General features: G+C 39.2%; 2 protein-coding genes and 1 long non-coding RNA gene across 5 annotated transcripts in view; 2 read left to right on the top strand and 1 right to left on the bottom strand.

Annotated features, from left to right (window-relative positions):
* The window catches only part of LOC137123617 (uncharacterized), a 53,459-nt gene extending 52,909 nt beyond the window's left edge, over positions 1-550 (top strand). Inside the window, exon 3 of the long non-coding RNA XR_010913869.1 lies at positions 455-550. This is a non-coding gene — a long non-coding RNA (uncharacterized lncRNA). The remainder of the gene's footprint in view (positions 1-454) is intronic.
* Positions 1-17,858, bottom strand: part of prkcaa (protein kinase C, alpha, a) — a 109,171-nt gene extending 91,313 nt beyond the window's left edge. Inside the window, exons 1-2 of one of the 3 annotated variants that reach the window (XM_067497641.1) lie at positions 17,554-17,858; positions 15,646-15,677 (exon numbers count right to left, since the gene is read on the bottom strand). In XM_067497641.1, the coding sequence (XP_067353742.1) occupies positions 15,646-15,677; positions 17,554-17,720 (199 nt within the window). In that variant the 5' untranslated portion in view covers positions 17,721-17,858. The remainder of the gene's footprint in view (positions 1-15,645; positions 15,678-17,553) is intronic. The other 2 variants (XM_067497639.1, XM_067497640.1) reach the window with 2 other exon arrangements.
* Positions 17,859-20,469: 2,611 nt separating this feature from the next.
* On the top strand, positions 20,470-23,462 carry LOC137123615 (beta-2-glycoprotein 1-like). Its single transcript, XM_067497642.1, has 8 exons — positions 20,470-20,628; positions 20,865-21,044; positions 21,440-21,536; positions 21,644-21,720; positions 21,959-22,144; positions 22,286-22,465; positions 22,642-22,839; positions 23,157-23,462. Exons 1-8 carry the CDS (start codon positions 20,556-20,558, stop codon positions 23,261-23,263), a joined length of 1,098 nt encoding a protein of 365 aa, XP_067353743.1. The 5' UTR covers positions 20,470-20,555; the 3' UTR covers positions 23,264-23,462.
* The last annotated feature ends 1,300 nt before the right edge of the window (positions 23,463-24,762 follow it).

Genomic DNA, 24,762 nt, shown 5'->3' with positions numbered 1-24,762 from the left:
ACCCCCCCCACCAACCCCACCCCCAAGAATGTGTTTTTGTGGCATAGGCATAAGACACCAACAAATTACATTAACTGACACTGGGTACAAGGTGTCACCCTGCTTCTGGCTACTGATGACCGGAAAGGTTAAAAGAGACAGAGGTGAACATGGGGGAAATAATCAGCCCATGAGTTGGCTGTCTTTCCCCTCACAAACAAAAGAAGGACTGAACAAATCAATATTTATTCTTTAACCCTGCTACCAGGGAAAAAGCCTTTTCGAAGATGGGGACGACAGAGTATGTGTCTGCTAGTGTACATGCATTAGTAGACAAAGCATCTCCTGCTGTGTGTAAAGGCCTGGGATCGTGTCCAAAAGATAAAATGCTTTATTAACAATGTGACTTGAGGCTTTAAAACTGAAAGGAATAACACAAAATAGTGACTTAACTCTTTTTCTCTCTCTCTTTTAGTTCTCAGTGAACTGACTTTATGAGGACACCGTCACAAACCAGTGTTGTGCACCCAGACCAATGGTATTACTTTAAATTTTATTAGTTGCCACATATAGTTTGTTTGAGAGTCGGGAAGAGTCTGTACGTATTGACAGTAGCTGCAAAGGCATGCAAATTGTGCAAAGACAATGGGTCTCTTTGTATTTCATTTCCATTTTGTATAATGCAATTCAGCTGTATTCTATTTGGAGAGAAGGCATAAACAGTTCGACATCAACGCTGTCTATAAACCTTAAACTTAATAAATATTAGGGGCTCTGATTCAACCCATTCAAATAGTTTCAGACCAAAATTGTATATATAATAGTAGATACACAACTGTAAGGCTAAAATAATCAACCTTGGTCTCTAAGGAGAGGGAACACTTGGGCTAATTTAAAATTATAGTAAGTCTCCCTGTTCCTATTGTCATTTGAAAAACTTTAAAAAATAAATATTTTTACTAACTTAGCCACCCAGCCAGGACATTTCGGAGCCAGCATCTTACATTTCACCTACATTGTGTATACTTCAGCACTGGCTACAGCCTCAAGCTATCTGAGCTGGTTGCATTCACTCAAAAATTGACCTGATCTTTGTGTAACCAAGGTCACAAAATGTCCCCTAATGAATAATAATCCTAAAGTGAAGCCCCATGTCTGTACCTGTGACTTTGTCCATTCCATTTCCCCCTGCCTTTTGTTCTTTTTGCAAACCCTTCTAGAGCTCTTCCATTAGATAATGCCATTATCACAACAAAACTCAGGGCAATTAAATGCAGATTATGCTGTAATTCAGAGTCTGGTACATTACTCTGTGCTCCATTATGGAACTATCTAATACACCTCTAATGCTTTCAGACAGTAATATCGCTCTCTAATCCTTGGTAATGTTCAGAGCTGCACCTCCCAGTGGATTAACCAAACCCTCTCAGTTTTAAAAGCATTCTGATCCGTACGCAGAGTGGTGTGCACCTCTGGAAGGTACACCTTTTATTATGTTAGATTCATGTTTTCTCAGAACAGTAGTTTTTAACTATTTTCCAGTGTACCTCAGCAATTGTCTGAAAAAAAAAAATTCAGAGATCAAACTTTTTATTTTTCAGTTGGTATCATTGTAGTTTGTTCAGTAAAACACAACTGTTCTCATCCTTTTACGTCCCACAAACTCCTTGTCTTGTGCAGAAAATATAAACAACACCTCAAACAGGGATTTGACAAGACGGTCAAAATCACAAGTAAGGGAAACAAGCACAAGGGAGTTTTAGTGGTCAAAGACACACCAGAGAATTTAAAATATATTGAATGTCTTAGAACATTTTCAGAGAAAATTGGAACAGAAAAAACTTTTAACCCTGCTGTGTGGGAAAAGACTGGTTGCACATAATGAGTCCCTTTCCAGGATGTATTACTCTGAAGGTATGTGTGGTTGAAAATATGACGCTTCCTTTAAAGACATGGACTCTGTAGAAGCTAGTTAGATGGGTTATAGACAAAAGAAAAGTTACACTGACAAAGTATGACAGCTACCTGTATTGTGCAGGATGATGTAATCATACTTCAAGCTTTTTTGTCATATAATGCTCCACGGTTTAAAAAAGAGTAAGAGAAAACCACTGTAATCAGTATTATTATCACTGTAAAATATGCTCAAATTATTGCATTCACTCTCAGTGAAAAACTAATTGAAATAATTGACTTCTATGTAGCATTTCTTAACCTAACGAGTAGTCTATGTTGATGAATGTTTTCCCTGATGAGTTCCAAATTAAATAAAAGCCCAAATCTGTTGCTTTCATTCTACGCTGGGGCACAATTTGGTTATAAAACGTTAATATGGAATTACTTAAATAAAAGCAATGCATTAGAACATATTTTTTCTTACCCATCAAGTACCAGTGAGTAAGTATAAAGACTGGGTTGGAAAAACTGTTCACCACTACCAACGTAAAGTGTCTGTAAGGACACATCATAATCATAATGACGATGGTTAAGTGCCACAGAAGTTCAATTATTCATTCACCCGGAAGCATTAGTAGGAACCTTGTTATGATCTCCATTCTCATGTTACCTCTGAATCCCAAAGCTATATGAATGATCTGCATAAACAGAATGGCAGAGAATTAAACATACAGACAGGAACGTCTGCCAGTTGTAAATAGAAGGCTTAACAGTCATTAGCAAGGAGAGAAAACACAGTTACCATCCTCATCATGGAGCGCCACGCTGGCTTTAGAGCTGCAAGTGGTATAATGTAAAGGTACCTGGTCTCTGTCAGCTCCAAAACAAAGCACATGACTGAATTTTTTTTCTGTTTAATAAACTGAATTTGCACGTGTATCTTTTCTATAATTTGTATGGATCAACACTTAACATTTACTTCACATAAGAAAATAAAAACAAACTAAGACAAAGGGAGAAACTGATTCTTCATCTTATGACAAATTTTTTTAGTTATACAGATACAAGTGACTTTCTGTCTGTTAGGCTACTGTGCGACACAGTTTTACTTAAAATGCAATATATATCGGTTGAAATTTGAATTAGGTCCAGATGTAAAGGTTGTAACTGCCACTCTACGTGATGTGGCCTATGTGAAGCTCACTAGGCACAGTCAGTTTACCTTAACATTTCCATATCACTGCATCTCAGGTATGAGAACCACGGAACATTCTTGTTGTTTGACCCTAAAAGTGGTTAAGCAATGTTTCCATTCCGAAACATAAAACAGGGGTATAGTATCATGTGCTGTTCATCTCTCAACTGTGAGCACATACAGTACATGTATTAAAATATCATGTAATGCATTAAGTTGACAGCAGCACTCACCACTTTTAGGGAGCAGATGTTGATCTGTGTGCAAGTATGTGTGCGCACATGGTTTTTGTGTGTCAGTAAGTCTTTGTGCATCTCTACATTTCAGCCTACAATTTAAACAACCATATAAACAACAATTGTTGTCTCTATCCCCTGATGCAACCTACCTGCGCGTCTCCTGAAATATCACCCCAACAGTCATTGCAAGCTTTGTCTTCGTGGTTATAATAATTAACACACAGTTAGGGTTTTCATTATCATGGTGAACAGAAACAACAGTGACTTTTGGTTTGAAACAGGAAACACACACTGGTCGATCATGTCAAAGTCCTGTGTTTGCTCAACCCATCCATCCAACGTGACCTCCACCTCGTACAGGCTTAGTCGCTCTTTATACTATGTCACCTGACTTCCTTTTTTGCTCTTGTCAGCCACTGGAAGTTGCTTAACTATAGTATTAAAAGTAATTACAAATCACTCTTTAGGGAAAGAAAGTCTCTTGCGTTTTATTGTGTAAATGGAACAAATGAACACAGCAGAGTGGACAACTATGCATTTGGTCACACAGGCTTAGTGACTCACACGCCACTGTAACTACTGGAGAAATGATACACTCCTATGATCCTTGGGATTATTCAGTACTCTGTAATCCATGAGTGATCTAGTACTTTTGCTATGGTGCAATGGTGCAGAGTGGGGGTTGGTCAACCTACAGAAAGAAAAACATAAAAGCCGCCAGTTTAATCGAGAGAAATGTCAGCTGTGAAGGTGAAAATAAGAACTCGCAGCTCATTTACAAATTTCTCAAGGACACTGGCATTAAACTTGCATCCTCCAAAGATTAGTATCTACAGTAGGTCATGGTTTGAAAATGGCTTTTGTGACTCAGGATCACATCACTACTTTCACAAGCTCAGCAAATCAACAGAAACACCAACAGCTTTTCACACTTTGGTAAGGGTTAAAAATCCATTACCACTCCACATTTCTCCAGCACGATGATATCTGAATTTAAGGACAGGAGAAGCAGGAGAGAAATAGATGAGGCATACAGAGCCAAGTGGTCTAGTTTTACTTTACCATATTAAGAGGTAAATATGGACAGATATGCACACAATAACCTTTATGGCGAGAATAATGGAAATTGTTGCATGCGATATTCCCAAAATGATTTGTTTGTGCCTCCACCAGACCAAACGGTATTCTTTTCTGCATTTGTTTTAAACCCTGGCTTACTGTCATAATGCTGTTTCTTAATTTCAGAAGTGAAGAAAGATGGTATTTTCCCCACTTAGATTATGTCAGGTCAAGCTATGTCAAGTCTGCCTTTGAAATCTGATGAGATAAATGCTATTAATAGATAATTGCTATTGATTCAATGGCTTTTGGGTTGTCCCTTTAGGGGTCGCCACAGTGGAATATGTTCCTCGTCTTGATTTGGCTGGATGTCCTTCCTGCCGCAACCCTCCCATTTTTACCTGGGCTCCAGACCTTGGTGGCTGGGCATGGCCACACCTGATGGGGTGGGATTTGAACCTGCATCCCAACCCAATGCTCTACCACTGAGCCAACGGGCACCCTAGATAATTGCTATTGATTAAAGGTTAATTTTATCCAACGTGCAGCTTTAGATTCACAGTGATATGGAAGACCAACACAGATCAATACAGAGCGCCTCGTTCTTAGATATTGCCCTCTGGGGACTCTGGGAAAATCACCAGTCATGTATGTAAAGACACTGAAGGTGTTATTCAAGTGCACAGGCTAAACAGAGGTCCATGTTACATGGCAAAGAAGACAGTCCAGTTTTATGACACTGCAGCCATCCCAGAGGCCTAACTTGTTTCACTTTGTGACTTGTCAATGTTACAGCATTAGTTGTGCAGGGAATGATTGTTCCCTTCTGCCTAAATATTAATCCTTGTGAGAGGGCCCACTACAAGAAAATGAAAACTACAACAAAAAGCCTGATTATGTTTAATTCTAGTAAAAGCTAGCATTAAGCTCCCATTAAGTACCTGTGATACCATTCCCCCCTCAAAATATTACCCTCAAATGTCTGAAAGTGGATTTAACATGGAAACATTAAATATGGCTTTTATCATCTAAATGGTTGATTTTAAAACCCATTATGTCTGCCATCAGATCTGTTAGGCAAAACTAGCCTAACTACTACAAACTGGTGCATACTGAAATTACACTGTATTTGCAATGATAATGTAAATAAGCATTGGTTTTATGTCGGTAGCACCTGAGATTCGAGTTAATTCATTCTTTAATTTCCATTCACCCTTAGCCTTTTTCATCTTCTTCAAATTCAGTTACACTTCCCTGAATGCCAGCAACACCCAAACAACTCAGTGAGACAGTGCATATGTGTAGGTAGAGAGAGCGGCAAACAAGATTTTTTTTCCAGTTACTGGAAATGCCAAATGGCTGTTTTGCATTATTTAAATATATATTATCTATATATTACAGTGCATACCACATAAATACTAAATTCCTTGTTGTGATCCTGGTTGCCAAACGTGAGCAAAGACGTGAATTCTGTAACAGCAATGGGAAACACATGTCATGCTGATAATACACGTCATGTTTTATGGTGGTTTTTCTGGCTGTCTTATATTTCACTGCTGTAACATATTTTATGGTTGTTACTACTTACTAAGGACATTACTATGCTCGAGCAAACAGCTGAAAATACTTTCCCATGAGAAACGTGGCAAATTTGTAATCAAGTCTGGTCAAACTAGTTAGCCACATATCATATCTAACCATTCTTGACAAGCCAGAAAGGTAAACACCAACACAGTGTCTAAGACTTTGGCTCTCTATGCTGCATCTGCACGCTCTCAACCTGAGTCCACTGTGATCGAGCTGCCAAATGCTTCCTCCTGCAGGAGCTCAAGGTCCCTGAGCAAACACAGAGCAGATGCCACAACACAAAGCTGCTTGCAGGGTCTTCTGTTCTCACTGTATATACAAATAAACAGAGCGAAAAACACAACCAAACATAATTCTGGTTTACAAGCCTGGAAAACTAGGCCTTTCTAAAGACTGAGTTCTATGAACACTGTCGCCAAAAATGAATTCCGGATATGATTTTTCACTGCTCAGAACAAAGGTGAGTGATACTGAAAGTGTAGCAAGAGAAGGCAGTATTCTGAATGCTTTGAGAATATCAACACTCTGGTTCAGATGAAATGTCCCACTCATCCAATTGTCGCTAATAAAAAAACATTCCATGTGGGTCATACAGGAAATGTTTGCATCAGTAAAACACAAAACATATGTTTGTGCCAGCTCAGATTTTATTTAAATCACCTTAGTTTCCATTTCCTCACATTTAAAAAGTGCCAAATCCACACTATTAAAGACAATTTTAGTTCTGTTAATTTCAAATGCTTTTGCCTGGAATATTTATTTAAGGTAAACAGTACATGCTTTACAATTAGAACACTTCAACTTAAAGACAAGGATCGGAGACCAAATTTCTCAAATATGAAAATGTTTGTCATAATTTGACTTTAAGCCCTGTGATTAAAATCTGAGTCTATGTAACGTCATCATCATGAAAGCAATCCCACCTGGGACTGCTCAGTCAGTCCCCTTCCTGCACTCAAATCCCCTTACCAAACAGATTTAGGCTCCATCATGACAGCATGCAATCATAAACTCAACAGGGCTTCATTATCTCACGACATACAGGTGTCATGAGGATCTTACTGCATTTGTTTTCATGAAGGAGCTGTCTTGTGCCAAGAAACAAGCAGATTTGTATCAACATGTTGTCCAGGTCTCCATGGAAGCCTAGAAGATAATCTAATAAACACTCAGAAGCTTGGAGATAAGCACTGCAGCAAAGGAGCAACGAATGGCAATACGCCATTTCAAATATTGACAAGTTTCACTGCGCATGTGTTCAGTCGTATAAAATCAAAAGCAATATAATGAATGCTCATTCTCTAAGCAGTGGGGTGTCCATTTTCTAATACAGCCCCACTAGGCTGACAGGTATGAAAAATAGCAGCATGTTTTCTATGCAAACACTGCCTTATAAAGTGCCAAAACATTTGAGCTATGAGGCACATTTTTGAACACAACACAGCATTTCTCCCAAAAGCATAGCGAAGTATTCAAATAATAAATAATGCAGACTGCCATGATGGATTAGTCTAATATTAATGCAGCTGGACTGAATTGATTGTCAAGAAACAGGAAGAGAGACGAGAGGCTTTCAGGAAAGTCAAAGTTAGTTGTACAGTTGTACACTGGGCAACGCTGCCTGAAATTTGTCTTTTCGCTGAGGCTTTATTGAGCTATGACTGAACGACAAAAACATGTTGTATGTAATCTGTTAAATTGATTCAAATCTGATTCTCTTTTTTAATGTTATAGTATTTTGACAGTGAACTAATCTGATGCATCCAATTAGGTTTTTTGCCTGTGTTTTAAAGAATTGTGTTGGACAACAAAGTTAGCCAAAGGAAACACAAACTGGTTGTCAACAACTGGTTGTCAGACTGCAAATAAAAAAACGTATAATTGTCTGGGACAGATTTACAGAGAGCATTAATATCAATAGCACTGCAGAATCACAGCACCCATCATTCCCAAGAATAAAAACAAAGCAACCATAAACATGCAGGAGTAAAGTGAAAATTGGAAGTTATCTTGACATTTTCATTCTTGGTGTCAGTATATATTCAGCTCAAGATGTTTTTCTTCTTCTAGTTCTCCACATACTTGTTGAATAGAAGCTCGCTGAACATGTTCTGGCAGCCTGAAGTGTTTTAACACCTTATGGAAAGACATATAAGACATCTTATGTTCACTTTAAATGTGTCTCTCACTTGATTCATTTACTGCCATTGACTTTCATTCAAAGCTCCTGTTTTACTCCTGTTGGGTTCATTTATGATTCGGTTTCCTATTAACATAAGCAAAGCACAGAACAGTATCAAAGGCCACTTATATATATTAGCTGTACTGTAATGGCGCTGCCTGCTGACCATTATTATCCAACAATTTACCTCCACCTCTAGCTGAGAGCTGAATGAGTGCTGACCAGCCACACGAAAATGAGCAGTGCCCCATTATGAGGCTGTTGGGAGTTTTTTTGTTTTTGTTGCCGTTCATTTTCAGCATGATATCTGGGCATTTACCAATGGTAAATTCACAGGCCTGTTAAACTACACAGAAATGTCCGCAGGTTTTTGTGTTTATTAATCAAACAGCTATGTCAACTGAAATCAATAAAAAGTAGTAACACTAGTGCTGTTTTAAATACTTTTTTTATAGTGAACACGTGGTGAGCTTTTTGCAGCTGGAGAGGCTCTGGAACCAATTGGTATTCGCTGGAGCAGCATTAGTTGCCATACCTCCTCAAGTCCTTTGACAGAAACCTGGGCCAGTGCACACGCCCTGGTCCTGGTTTATTCACATTTTCAACAAGACACAAGTTTCTCTCAGTGTGGATGACAGATTTGAAAAGTGGGTGTTCAGCTGTAATAAGGAAAAGGAAAAGGACCACACCAATACTGATAAAGTGATACTGCAGGTTGATACTGGTGTTTAACAGCCTTATCAGAACACGTTTGCAAATCTATAGCAGGTAGATCTAAGGTTTAAAAATTTAGTAAACCACTTTTTCAAATAGCAGACTACAGACTCACTTTTCACATTCCTTAATTTACCTTCATTTAATCAAAACAAGTCTCTAGTCTTTGGTCAAAGAAAAAAAAAAGGTTTCCAGAGACACCTCGACATATGGCCTTTTTCATGGCAATTATGGAAAAACTAAGGCTGCAGCTGATTTTAAGAACAATATTTTTATATTAAAACCATCAGTTGGTATTAACGTTGTGGCTAATCAGTGTACAGCAAATACATTATATGATGTAAATCTATGTGAAATGGTTTTACTAGTTTAAGCTTGGGGCTGAAATGAAACTAATAGTGTAAGACATTTTGAATACAGCAGCTAAAACCTAAACTTACATAGGCATTCTGTTCTCCTCTGACTAGTTGGGGTATTTCTGATTGTTCTGAGGGAGTGAAAAGTAGACAAAAACGTGTGTGTCTTCACATATAATCACAGTGGCCTTCTAAAAGACAGGGCAAGTGTCTCCCTATAAACAGAACCAGCGTTATGTGTAGCAGTGTATCTCTTCAAGGAACCCAGGAAACAATATAATACAATAAATATAGACTTTGTTCAACTCTGAGCCCTCCCCTCGCTGTCTGATAAACACACACATACTGTACACACATGCAAAAACACACACACAAACACGTGCCATGATGCCTCTTCTCTGTTTTGCTCCATTCCAATAGTCTCTGCATCTTGCATTTTGATGTGTAACTCTGGGCCAGAACAGTATCAAACATGAAGCAGTTGGAACATTTACCCTCTGGGAGCATGGCCTTAAAACGCAACTGGATGAGAACTGACTCGTAATTTCCTCTTCTTTAATAGAATGAGATGAAGGGACTGGCTATGAGAGTGTATGTTTCGACAGCATCGGGACTCCAAGCTCCTTTGGCCACTCACCTGTCTCCACCCGTGGACAGTGCCCCTCTGCTGTGCTCCCCCCCCTCCAGTTTCTACTCGTGTAGTGCTTTCAATGAACTGCCCTTTTACCACCTCTACTGCTCTGTTCTGACTCTCACTTTGGGTGCACTTAATAACTACTCTACACTCTGGAAGTGTGACAAAAGTGGCCATATGGGGATAGCACTATAGGCACTCACCCATGGCAGAGGCCACTATAGAGGGCAGAATATTGGCTGTCAGGCCAAGGAATGACAGAGGACGAAAAGAGAAACAAGCAAATAAAGTGGAGAGACAGAGATGAGAAGAGAAGGAACAGCTGGCAGTGTACTTGCTACAGGTATAAAAAAAAAACAGCTGTTAGCATCAAAGCTGTTAGCAATGAATTTATGGCTTTGTACACAGCTTTGCAGCAGAGAAAAAAAAAGAGATGAAGGCATAAACAATGGCAAGGCCACTAAGAAGGCAGAAATAAAGCAATCGCTCTAGGAGGGTGGTCGGTGGCCTGACTGTCCTGAATGAGTCAAGATGCTCAAGAGGAGTTCAGGACTACAGTAAACAGGGCTTTTGTGCCTCTGCTTTGAGCCATTTGTTCTCAGAAGCTTTCTTTGAACGTCTAATGATGGAATGAAAATTATATTTAAATGATTCATCGCTGAAATTGGAAAACAGATGCCAGTCTCTGCCCTTATTTGGTGGCGTTTACATCGCTTCGCCATATCTGTGTAGGCAAATAAATAATCAAAATGAGTTAACAGAAAACCAGAGGGAAAATGTGTGGAACCTGCCAAATTTGACACTGAAATTAAACATGTCCACAATGTTAAATGGTACATATGAAAATGAAAATAATCTCACAGGATGAGTACTTTGAACTTCTATTACTGAGGGATCACTCATAAGGCTCATAAGTTTTCTGCTCACTTCTATTACACACTACATGAATATAATTGCACTGCATCTAACAGAAGAAATCAAGCACACTACTCCTGACAAAAAGCTGTGGTACTTTCACATTTTGCGTAAATGACAAGTGATTGTACATTTTAGAGATGTTTTGCTATGATAACACACAAAAAACAATCTGTAGATGCAATATTTTCCCATAAAATTACTATAAAAGCATTACCCACTGAGTCACACGTCAGCGTGGTTTATTTCAGGCTACCTATGGTTGAATTGCAATAAACATTCATGTCTCTCACGAAAAGACGGAGTTTATTATAGGCCATGGAACCCCCTGGAGAAATAAATGAACCAATGTATCACTGTATGAGTGAAGCACAAACATGCCACAATGGAAATGGGGCGCCCTTAGATGCGGGCTGCTTGCTATTGATGTCTCCGGTATCATGTCCATGTTAGTCAATCGCACTCATTAGTAAAGGCTCAAGCTCTGCAATACGTGATGAATATAGGGAGGTTTTTAGAAAACCTATGTTTGGACAAGCTGCCTTTTCTCTGTGGCTCCTAGTCACGCTGTATTGTTGTTAAATCTTCTGATGCAATATCAGGATGCAAGCACATAAAAAGAGCAGTAAAAAATGTTGGCTAAGAAATATATGCTTCTAAAGCAACATAAACACAAAGATAAAATAATAAGTAAATGTCAAATGCATGTGTCAGCCAGTATGGAGGGGGATTATGGACATTCAGGGAGTTTACATTTCCACAGAATGTCAACAGATGCCTTGTAAGGATGAAACTGTTGCGGATATACACAAGGATATACTGAGCACTGTTCAAACAGTGAAGAGCACAAAGTTAATAAAGCCACTGAGCATCAGTGGGACTTGGCAGATAAAAAGATACTGTATACTGTCATTATTATTTGTTTGACACTATCAAAGGTTGATTTAACACATCAAACAAGCCAACTATCCATCAAAGGAGCAGGGCTGGTTTATCACGGCGCATGCTGTCAGGCTCATACTGCATGACACTTCTGTTTCTGCACAATGTTGGCTTGTTCTTTTTGATTCTCGTTGCAGAATTGATCCAAATGTGTTTAGCTGTCAGGCTGCGACAGGTTTCAAAACTTCTTCAGCCTGGATCTGCACATATCTTAAAATGTGTGGCTGGACATTAAGCAGCCCTCGCTCTCGTGTGGCAACAGTGAAACTCATTAGCTCCTTCGTCAAGAACACAGGAAAGCCTCAGGTGAAATTCAGTTTGTTTCTGCCTACAAATGTCAAATCCATTATGGAATGTTCCCATTAAATAAGCATAAATCCGTCACTTGTCTCTGGAAATTAGCTCTGGTAGGGACTATTTTCAAATTAATTTTGCATTGCCAATTTATGAAGAAGAACAGCCAACTTTGTTGGGGTTTACAGTAACAATTTCCTGATCCATGTCTGCTCTACCAATGGCTTCATGTTGTGGAGCAACTGCCTCACGACACCATCTGCATCCAGTTAAGAAATCTGGAAAAAACAATGAAAGGCCTAGAAGAAAGCCGTTTGACTCAAAAACGCTTAGTGGAGGGCTGTGGAGAGACCCACAAAAGACAGGCTAAATATAATTAGTTATAATTAGTTTTATCTGAATAAAGGTGAAGCAGGTCACAGAACAGGGCTACACTGTCGGATTAACCTCTGGTACATCAGAGGCTTAAAAGGTCAACAAAGAGAACCTGCCCCAGGTTCATGTTCAATACGATAAACAATAGGGTTGCTTAGTGATAATGTTCACAATCTTCAACATTTCTTGACAATGTGGTGAAATGTACAGTATTACTAAACTGAATGCACAACTAGGATTTGTTCGCACTCATTTGCCATTTGTTTTCTACTAGTCACCGCTGTCATTTGTCACTCCCATGTTGCAAACTGATTGTTGTTTCAAAAAATAAACAGCTCAAAAACCAAACACTTTAATTTAACCTTGCAAAACATTGCATCCGATAAGGTGTTGGCACTAAATGTTTACTTAAAATTTGACTTTTAATTGTTGGGAATACAAATAAAGTTTTCTATTTTCTGTTTCAGCTCCATCTGCAGTATTACATATTTACCAACGACCAAACGTGTCCGGTCCTTGTATGTTTTTACAGATCTAATTCCAACATTAATTACATAAACATAAACACATTAAATGATCTAAGAAATATGCATTAAAAACTGAATACATCACTTCAACTTCAAACTATTCGACACTATAACCAATACTTGTGACATAATAGCATGCAGCCCGACCTATTCTTAGAAAGGGGACATTTGCAGGACTGAAAATTAAATGTCAGTCTTGTTACAGAAATGCCACACTCCAGTTCATCACTTTGTCATTTTCAAGTAGTGACTGAGAGGCTTGCCGCCTCAGCTGGAGGACTTGACCCTTATATTATAGAAGCTGAAGTTGAATAATTGATGGCTAAACACATATTATAAAGTGGGGACCTTTCTCTCTTTGAATAGCTGTAGTGTAACCAATCACCCTCTTCTCAATAAGGCAGACATGATTTATTCAACATGTTCAGGCATGGATTTATGATGGAATAAGATGCAGTGGTCAGTAGTTTAATGGTGCAGTCAGAAGAGCCAGAGCACCATTTGTGTACGATAATCCCTTTCATGCTCTACTGCTGCGGTGTTTAATAATTATTTCATGTATACTCTCCTTAACCATACGCTGTGGCGGCACTAATGAGGCGGGATGAAAATGACAACTTGCTGTGAAAGCAAAGGAGGGGGGTTGGCGGACACGCTGACAATAATGTCAGGTTATGCAAAAACATGTTAAGCTGTCAACACTCTGACACCTCAGACTGACTCATTACCGAGCCTGGTTGCACCCAAGCAGGAGCAAATTCTTGCAGCCTGAAAACATGCTGCATCTCACCTCTGTGAGAGGAGATCACAGGAGAAGAGTGGGTGTTGGGTTGTTGATGGATTTACATGCAGACATGGGTTAATATGCCTGCTTCCATATGTGAAGTAAGTAATGCTTTAGTAAAGACCTCTGTATCTTTTATTCACGCTGACACTCTTAAGAGGAGAGCTTCTAAATCAGTGAGATCAAACCCTTGCATAGCAGAGTGTTTATCTTTAACTCTCCATCAGAGAGATGCTGACTTCTGTTTAACAACTCTATAATCCATAGAGAGCACTTTCAAGCAAGTTCTTAATGGGGTTTTTGTGTTATTGTCACACTTGCCTCAGATCACACAATCAATATTGGTTAGTCTAATTCTTCATGACCTAACCTTTAATTTTAGATCAATGTAAAATGTGGGAGAACTGATTTTAAAGGTACCTTGTGGCGTTTTTGACCACCAGTAGTGCTGTAGAGAAAAATGTTTTTAATGAGTGGGTCTCCATTTTGTTTGTAAGCAAAGCATCTACACATAAGAACTTCATAATATTCCAGTCCTGCCATAAATCCGGGCTGTAACATTAAAATTAACAACACACCAACAAAGGCAGCAAAGAAGGAAACTGCAGGCAAGCAAACAGGAAAGTGAACAATGCAGGATTTGAAATATTTAAATATTGGTTTGCAAATGTTTTATGAGGAAATAAATGCACTCTGCACATGTCTTAGACTTCAGGGCTACACATAACCTTTTTATGTGTTTACCTTTTTCTGCATTTTTTCCACTACTAAGTACACTTACTTCAGTGTATTTAGAAATCAAAAAAGAAACTTTCACTTTGGTCTATGCACAGAAACAGAAAAACGTCCAGGGCAATTTCAAAGTCACACAGACAGTACAGTATGTACAGAGGACCGACTCTTAATAGATAAAATAAAACAGAATAAAAGTAGCTATAACTGAGTGAAGCAGAATCTGCACTGTTACCTGGACACTCGCAGTCAGAGTCAGACCTTGGCAAAGCCCTAAGTTTCCACATTAGACGAGGAATTCTGAGAGAATAACAGCATGCTGAAACTCAAAATGGTGGGCTAATAGGAAATCCGCCTTCAAAGTGAGGTGGGTGATTTGGAGGATGACCATACCTGTGTGCTTTGTGCTTGTTATTTATTTCTCTTTCGTCTGCTTTTTCACTTTTTGTCCCACCTGTTCTGTAAAGTCACTTTGTCTTTAGCTTGAACATGAATGGCCAGCGCTGTTCTTTTACATCCTTTTTGCTGATTTCAACTGATTTCCACCAACAGGCTTGTTTTTACAATCATAAGCCAAGTCTTTTTTAATGTCCAGTTATCACTATGATAATAATTTTAAATCTAATCTAACACAGAGAGAGAGATTTTCAAAGAAATGTTGGGCAGAAACACACAGCTAATCCATTTCTAGTTCTATGCTGCAAAACTTGCAATGTTCTAAAATTAATAAAGACATTATTACCACATTTTCTTCGGGCCACATGATTTAGATGCGTTATGACAAAAATAAAACTACCCTAACTGTGCGTAAACAAATAATGTCATGTTTGCAAAATAGCAAACAAATCATGAGCAGGATGGAAATAGTGTTGGTGCATTGAAAATTAAGGTCACACACATTTGGATACAGTAAGTATGATGAATATGCCCTGCAGATTGAGGTGGTGCGTTCGTTCATAATAACCCTGTCATGAATCTCTCCTTACGACAGCCACAATTTTGTCAGATTTGCTACATGAAAGAACTGGAGCTGGTGTCTCAAAAGTGTCAAACATGCGAGGAAAAAGTAGAAAAAATGTAGCTTAAATGTGAAAACTTATGCATGGTCTAAGACAGAAAAGCAAACTTGTCAAATAAGAACTATCGTTTTATACCTAAGGCACTGTACACACACAGACATGCACACAGAGCTCATAATACGTGAATGACTCAGGTTTTAGTCAATTTTGTTTTACCTTGGCACTGGAATCCTTGTTTTCCAAACCCCCTGTGAAAACAAATAAGGCTGAATTAAATAGATGTACACTCTGTCAGTCACATCCAACCACTTATCCACACATAGATACATTCATTTATTCTAGATACAGGATGTTTTTACATTTAGCTGGTGGCATGGATCATCATTTCTCCCCAACCAAACAAACAATGCTAAAACATATTTGGACATAAAAGTGAAATGTTGATGTTATGGTACACAGTGATGTTTTAGAAAATAACAACTGTGCAGGAAACACTCTTCCTGTTCCCTGTACAAAGCTGCATTAGTGGTTTTCTGAGCATGGCATTATAGTGGAACTCTGACCATAACTCCATCACACACCTTTGGGATGAAGTGTGAGCCAGGCCTCATCAGCCACCATCAGTGTCTGACCGCACTAATGCTTTTGTGGCTGGTTCCAAAATCTGCAGGCATTTTTAGCAGCAGTTTAACACCCATGCTTTTTTGAGGTGTTGGACCATTACATATGGGTGTAATGTTCAGGTGTCCCCATGCATTTGCCCACACTGTCAAATGGAGGGTTGTCAAATGGGAAACAATTTTAATATAAAAAGTGATGATAGCAGGTACATAAACAGTACAGATTTAGAGTATTCATATAATTTTTAGAATTAATGTGAGTTTAATATATTTTATAATAGGTATGATATGCAAAGTAAAATCTGATAAAGAACATGTTACTTGTTCTTGTTCACCACCTGTACAACTCAAACTGAAGATAAAAGCAGAGTGAAACACTGAAAAGTAATGAAAGTCAAACTGATTACACAACAAAGCCTGAATGAAAAGGCTCTAAACAAAGAAAAGCAGCAAGTTGTTTCCCACTAAGTTTCAGAACTTGGCGTCATGAGTTCAAATCGTCAAAGGTCATTAGTCACCAGATATAAAGGGTCTGACATCCCACTCCCACCTGCTCCACAGCAGAGGACTGTAGACGTGGGCACACTTCTACCAAAGTGTCTGCAAGTTTACTTCTCCCACACAAAGAAGCTGGCATGTATATATACACACACACACATGTACAATAAATGCAGCCTTAACAGAAATCTCTGGGGGGAACAGGTGGACAGTGAGCTAAATAAGCTACTCTAACATGTTTAAATACAAAATTCATAAACATATGTTTTCTCATAGTTTCCATACTGTACACATTTTCGTCATCTGAGTCACTGCTGGAAAAGCAGCTGAAGTTCCAGCTCCTTAATTCAAGCCAGTAGTTTTTAGTGGAAGGCTCAAATCGTTGAGCTAAGTGGCAGGAAGGGGAACCTATTAGTCATCCAAAGACTTTAACCAGGTCAAAGCTCAGTATCTGCACAGCAGCCATATGTTAATCGTGGAATACAAGACGAAAAGTGGACTTTAATCAGCAGGTTACTGACAGGTGTTCACTTCTTTGTATGTACCTTTCTCACACAGGGGAATCTGCGATTTTCTGGGGCCGGAAGACAACCGTGGGAATTACTGCTCCAGTATGACTCGTTCTCAGTGGAAATTCTCCAAATTCAACACTGTCTGTGAAATCACAGTCAGTCTGAATCAGAGAGGAAAAACTAAAGCCTGACTGAGAAAAGTTTCAGTCCCTCTCCTGAAAACATTCATTGTGTTCAACGCTCCATTAATGACATAAACAGCCACATAACTCCTCCCATTCGGGACTGTCCGGACTAAATCTCGACAAACTGGGATTCCCTGGAGGAAAATCAACTAGCGAGAAATGCTGAAGACCTGTGGGCGCCCATGTCCTGTGACTCAAAAGTGTAGAAGGCTGCAGAAAAATGAAAGTTAGCCTGAAGTAGAGTGAAGTTATCCAATATGCAACAGGCAAGAGTCGGGGGGAGGTGGAGGTGGGAGAGGGAAAGCTTACCAGATGAAATCGGTGCAGTGGCTGCAGAAAGTCGGCTGCTTGAAGAACCTGGCTATGAATTTATGATTCTTGATTTCGTGGACGTTTTTTTGCCTCAAAGCACCTTTACGAGCGAACCTGTTCGCTACGTCCACGGTGGACGACTCGTTTAAACTCACATCAGCCATGTCCCCTCACAAAGCGGTCGGCGCTACAGCTTTGCTCTGCTGTGGTGAAGTGTGTCTCAGTCCGTGCGGAGCAGACACCGTGCTCGATGTCTGAGGGCTTCCCCTGCCTGTCCACACCACTGGGCTGCTCCTCTGACAGCTTCACACACTGCCAAGCTAGCCACGTTTACGCACGTACTGCATCCGGCTCCAGCTTCAAAGTAAAAGCCTCTTTTTGTTCACGCATAAAGAGGTTTTGGTGGAACACATACAAAAGTTCACATATTTATCCCTCGTAGTTTTCTATAACACAGTCTGATTAAACCTGTAAAACAATACATTTCCATTAAACTGCTGCTTTATCAGCAAATGCACGTGAAGTAAACAGCATTTAATACGTCATACTACACGTTCAGAGGCAGAGGTGTGTTTCTTCTGGGCACATTGAACACCTGCTCCTCATTCCCTTTCCAATGATTTCGTTCATTCATCCTGGGACATTTTCTACTTTTAAGTTGTGTTAGATTGATGTTAGTTGAATAGATGCGATGAAAAAAAGTCCAATATTGTTTTAATTTACTGGTGTGTGACTACAGTTTCAGATGAAATGATGACAATCCATCTCTGGTTTTTGTTTAGGTTGTTTTTAATGCACTCATTATTACACACTTGTTCCCACATTTACCTCAGGGCTCATCTGGAAACAGATAGTCTACAAATATTGGAATTAAGCCAGTGAATACCTTCCTACAACAAAAAATAAAATAAAAAAATAGTAAGAAAACATGGGGACCTGGAGGACTAAAATATTTGGCTAATTTATTGTCAACTTGTCCCAAAACAATTTTTTCCATTTTAATGCATGGATTAGTCTAAACCAGCAAATGTACAGCCTGCACATGAAGCATTTAGTTTAATTTGAAAATAAGTTATTAACAAGCCTGCCGTATAATAGTACTGTGTTAGTATTAATCATACATTACTCACGCAAAGCCTAGTACAACTTTTAGCTCAGTGTAATTTACAGCCATACTAAATCCTAGGTAGTCAATACCTATTTAAAGTAATGCGACTAAAAGTTATACATTTTAACTTGATGAAAATTATTACACTGAAAATTGTTTTACAGCTGTGTTGTGTTTTTGTCCTCTTTTTTTGAGGCAGTGAAGCACCCAGTATTTGAAACAGCTCACAGCATTACGCAACACAAATCAACAACACTGACTTTTATAGAGATATAATTGTTGATGTTGCCAGGATGCTGGTATTAGTTTTAACAAGGTATAAATAAAGTAGCAGGTGTACAGTAGAGTTCCACCGTGCAAACGCCCATTTTATTTATAACACTAACTTCCTCATTGTGTTAATGTACTGTGTGTAACTTGTCGCTGCTTCGCCCGGCTTCCTCTGGCTGATGTGACGAAATAGGACCCGCTGTAGGAGGGAGGTGGCACAGGTCCCGGTGCAGGAATGTGGGAGGGAGGCGTCATCGTGTGGAACAAAAGCGCATTGCACATTTGCAAATACTCACGCACTCACACACAAGTCTGTAAGAATAAGCTGCTATTATCTGGATTATTTTATGACTGAATAAAGCTCATTTCTGAATACATGACCAGCTCACCTCTGTGTTAAAGTAAGATATAACTAGAAATATAAGTATACTTTACATGTTACAAACAGGCTGAATGAAATACACAGTGTACAGGTTCCATACACTCTCATTATTTATTGCTGAAAGTAGCAGAACATTTACTTTTATTTTATGCCTACAGCATAGTCTTTGGTAATAACTTATATAACCATATATGACACCTTATCAGCCCTGTGGTCCAGTTATTATTTAATAAACACATTAATTGCCCAAATGATCATTAATACATTATTTTCTATTTAGAATTTCAGCTATAGAGGGGTCACCAGCTCTTCTCACTTGAGAAAGTTTACCCATTCCCATGGGGTCACTGACCATCAGAGCAGCTTGGCCATTTCAATATATCTTATGTGAAAGAGATGTTTGCAAAACCAAATTCACTGCCAAGCTCACTAAAAGCCCTGAAATATTAAAGAGCTATTACACTTTACATGTATTTCATTCAAATAATGCAGCTTATCTGACTAGTTGAAGCCACCTGTGAAGGACACACAGCATTACAAGTCATTTAACCCAATTAGATATTGCATAATTTTTGTGATTAAAAGGGGCTCTGGTGACTCAGTGGTGGAGCATTGGGTTAGGATGTGGAAGGTCATGGGATCGAATCCCACCCAACCAGGTATGGCCCCAGCCACAAAGGGCCAGCCTGGTGCCAGGCCGTGAGCCCGGATACAATAGGAGGGCTGCGACAGGAAGGGCATCCGGTGAGCAAAAACCCATACATGTTCTGCTGTGGCGACCCCTGAAGGGATAAGCCGAAAGCTGTTGATCTTTATAATTTTTGTGATTATGGTTTTGCAGGTCGCAGAACAAAGTAGTTAGTGGAGTTGTACCAGAGTGCATTATGAGAAGAAGTGGTTCTTAGGTTCTTGCCACCATATTTAAACCAACAAATTGGGAGAGTGGCTACAGCAGATTCCAGGAAAAACATTTCTATCCAGGAGAGTACAGTCATAGGAACAGCTAAGATACTGTGCAGGACCCTCAAGCTCCAAGGCCTCATATTCTTGTACCAAATCAAAAGTTATTGATCAACTCAAGGTAAACATGCAGGATTTAAGACCTTTGTGCTCAATCAATAAGTCCTTACACTGGCATCTGATTGGAGCAGAATATCAGGGACCTGATTACCAGCAGCCTTTATATTGGACTCCTTCCCATTTAGATGCAGGAGATACTGCAAAGACTTCACTCCCAAAATGATGGCTTCACGTTTGGCTTTCTTGCTTCTCTGCCATGTAGTATTGTACACAGCTGTAACGTCAGTGAAAGGTAAAATGGAACAGAATAAGTGGTTTGTTTGTATTTTAGTATGATAGTTTGCTTATTGGTAATGTGCTAGCATGCAAGAATAATTTTTTTTTTACATCATGCACCCCGTGCTTATGGTTGATGGTGTCACATTAAATATATTATGTTGCATGACTGTTGCATGATAAGCTGTCACATGCTAATGTAGGTGAGACTCCTGCCCCCTTCACATTTATTGAATTATGTTTTGAATGCAGTATGTGGTCGCCCGCCTTTGACCAATGGGATTGACGACTCAAACCTAAAACGTGTGTATGAGGTTGGAGAAGAGGTGACCATCACATGTGGACAGGGATACTTGCCTTCCACAGCAACCCCTCAACGGATATCATGCACTGCCACAGGAGAATGGACACAGTCAAACCTGGCATGTTCTCGTGAGTTAAGACTTTCCAAGTGTTGTCATCTGGAGGCATTTTTCAGCTAGAAGTAGAGCGATATTTCGATGTAGGGATGTAAGTCAGAGGGAACTTAAATGGCAATTGTACTATACTACTACATTATGTACTACACAAGTTCAAAATCAGTGAAGGTGTCCTTTAAAGTGTGGGACAAATGTAGCCATTATAGACATGACATTTTAGCTAATTTATTGTCAAATCCCACTGTTCATAAGGAGCATTGTGCTACTTTGAAAAGGTAATTACTAAGACGCAATCTGTAATTAATGTTTTCTTAAGGCAAACTCCTATTCTCAATACACATGATTATGTGTGCATGGTGACAAGTGGATTCAGTGTTTTCACTACTGGATTATCTTATATTTTTCTAGCTAAGATGTGCCCGATCCCTAGAGCTCTGCAGCCTTTAGCAATGGGAAAGACCGAAGCTCCATTCAAGAGTGTGCTAAATTTCACATGTGATGATGGGTAAAACTGAATGGCACAAAAAAAAACTCACTTTCCATTTCCAAACACGTCATTTCAAGTTGTGTATTTACAGCATTAAATTTCAGGTGTACACTTTTGTTTGCCAGGTATGTCTTGCAAGGGCCCAGTGAAAGCAGGTGTTTACACGACGGTACCTGGAACAATCCAGCACCTCTCTGCAAAGGTATTGGAGGAAAAAATGAGTAGTTTAACTAGTAAAAGACTGTCAGTGTTCAGTGGAGAACAAACACAACATCCTCTCCATTATTCATGTGATTACTAATGGATGCACTTGGATTTGCTTCACTGTATTTGCTTTATTACAATTTGGAGTATTTCTGCATTCTGAAGACCAAAAGAATGAAAGGTTTCCAGAGTTATGTCAGTGTGACTATATCGCTAAAGTACTTTTTTCCCCACAGCTGTGAATTGTCCTCTGCCCAAGCCACCTAAAGATGGAAGAATTGTCCATGATAAGCCACTTACTGGAACCACCACTATGTATGGCCAAAGCTGGACTTACGAGTGTAGCCCACCCAAAGCACCAAGTTATGAAAGGGGATCGTGCATGGCTGATGGAAGTGCAACCGAGCCCCCAGAGTGTCGAGGTACCATCTTTTCCCCTTTCAACTATTTTTCCTCCGATCATTAGTTATGGGCCATAATCAAAGAAACCATAGGATTTACCAGTTTTACAGCCTTTGAAAACTAATAAACAGTGCTTTTTTTACCTGTTTTAATCAATCTAGAAGTGAGCTGCCCCATTCCAGCTGCTATAGAAAATGGCTTCATCACCTTTGCTGTGATGAGACAACATGGCTACAAGGAGAAGGTTCAATATGCATGCAATGAGCACTATGTTCTGGAAGGTGAGGCTGAGATAAGCTGCCAAAACACAGGAAACTGGTCTTCCAAACCAGTCTGCAGAGGTAAGCCATGGAAAAATCAGACCACTAAAGATAGGGTGTTCCATTTGTGTATTTCTTTTTTGCATTTAGTTAAACAGTGGTCAAACAGTGGATCATTCAAATTCCTCTCAATCTGCTTTCATCCAAATGTGAGCATGGAAATTCACATGCTTTAACGGTTTTGTTTCTTCACCCAGCTCCCTGCACAGTTGGGATCAAAAGAGGCCGTATCTTCTACAATGCCAAGAAAATCTGGATTGAAGACCTGAAACCCAACAGAGTCCTCCACAGGGAACCTGTTGTTTTCTACTGTCTGAACAAAACTGAGAGTTGTGGCTACCCTGTGGCCAGTACCTGTAATGATGGAACGCTTCCCATCCCAGAGTGCTTTGAGGGTGAGTTGTGGTTAACTCGGCAAATCTAGTTCACACCATTTTGGTCAAGACTGAACAGTGTGTATCTTTCAACAGAAAAGATATATTTTAGTACCATAAGTATTTGCAAAACGTGTACCTAAAATAGTTTATAGTTTTGGGAAAGGGGTGACTTGCATCACTTAAATTAAGTTTAAGCAAAACTTACAACTAATATTCATTTGCTTTTGCAGTCTGTCAGATGGCTTACAGATGCTTTAATATAGCCCATGTTTCCATGCAGCTAGTTAATATATATAATTTTGTACTACATCTGTCTTTCTTTTCCCTGCTTTTAGAACCAGGAAAGATGACGTATACATTAAGGTCCAAAACCCTTCCATCAGAAATTGAAATGTGTGATGCTTTTCCCTCTGCCACCACAAACCCTGCAAGGCCTGCATAACTTTACACAAAATTAAACATCATGTATACTGACTAGATGTGGATTACTGCAGTGTGAGTAATAACAATCTGTAAGAATAAGCTGTAAAACAGAGGTTGTATTTGATTAAATTCATCTCATGTGTTTCTGACATTTTGAAAGACTAAAAATAATAAAGTAATGGTGATCACTCACAAAATAAAGATGTTTCCATTATAAATGTTGGTGGCATGGTGTCTCCCAATTTGCTCATCTGTCAAGCTACACAGATGGATCTAGCTGCACTGCAAGCGGAACTCAGTTACATTTCTTGCATCCATCCCCTGAAAAAGACTTCTTTCCTTCACCAGTAACTGGACCTTCCTTATACAGGTGTATTTATATTACAGTCCTTAAAAAAGGTCTCATTATGCCCAAATTAGTGCTTAAATTTTATTCAGGGCTTTAGTGAAATAATGTTGTTGTTGGATTGTTTCAGTTTTCTTTAAAGCTTATTTACCATATAAATATGTACGTGACAAGCCTCTTCTTGTCACGTCATTAAAATGGTTCATGTCAGCTCCTGTGTCTTTGAGGACCCCTCTCTCACAAAGTCCACTTTCTTCTGATTGGCCAGCTTGCAGAAGTCTTGCTTTTGGGCTACTGGGAACCCAAATGGAGGTCCATTTATGAACTTCCAGTATGTTTGTATGTCAATCTGTTGAAAGTTTTTAATCTTGTGACTTGACCAGAGCCCTGAAGAACAAACAAAACAAAGAAACTCTATAGAACTGCAGTACAGACTTGTTCATTTTCCAAACTAAATAAAAACAAGATATGAGAACAAACTAGTTTTGAACACTTGCAATCCATTATCCAGTGTTTTAATCCCAAAGACAGCGATGTCTCTGCCTAAGCACTAGATTAGCAGTGTCTGCATGAATACCTCCCCTTACACCGCTCCCCGGATGAAGCTACAAAAATTCAGACAGCTATATGTATTTTGGAGGATGAAGATGGGTCAATAATGCTGCCATTTGGGAGATACAAAGATATAAAATTAGGCAAAGGCGAGCACTAAAGCTGATGTTATGTCGCTCCCTGACAATGATCCATGATGGTGGTTTCAGGAACACTCGACAGTGTTATTGGTCAGTAGTTACAAGGCAGTAAAATGTTTTTGGCAAAGTTAATACATCTTCTAGCAAAAATATCATTTAATGACAGGTATATTCCTAGAACTTGAATGGCTTATGACTGACACCATGAGTGCTGCAAAATAAAAAGGCAAACTAAGCCAAATTAAATCCAACTTGATTCAATGTTGTAAAAACAATAAAACGTGAAAATATCCAAGTGGGTTGAATGTTTTTTATAGACAGTGTTATTAGCCTGTAGATGAGCTAGAGGCTAATGAAAGGTTGCGATTTAACCACATCACCCTTACATCAGTGAAGATGTCTTATCTCACTCATTGGTTCCAGGTGACTTTTATGTGATATTATGGTGTGAACAGCCTACAAGGGTGTCGGGACTGATGC

Source organism: Channa argus, chromosome 3, assembly GCF_033026475.1.
Source record: "Channa argus isolate prfri chromosome 3, Channa argus male v1.0, whole genome shotgun sequence".
NCBI lineage: Eukaryota > Metazoa > Chordata > Actinopteri > Anabantiformes > Channidae > Channa > Channa argus.
Note: the sequence above shows the minus strand (reverse complement) of the source record. Positions and strands in the feature narration are given on the sequence as shown.

Coding starts and splice junctions, on each gene's coding strand:
- LOC137123615 (XM_067497642.1), top strand. CDS start 20,556: ATGATGGCTTCACGTTTGGCTTTCTTGCTTCTCTGCCATGTAGTATTG. Junction 21,721..21,958: donor TCCAGCACCTCTCTGCAAAG/GTATTGGAGGAA, acceptor TTTTCCCCACAG/CTGTGAATTGTCCTCTGCCC. Junction 22,145..22,285: donor CGAGCCCCCAGAGTGTCGAG/GTACCATCTTTT, acceptor TAATCAATCTAG/AAGTGAGCTGCCCCATTCCA.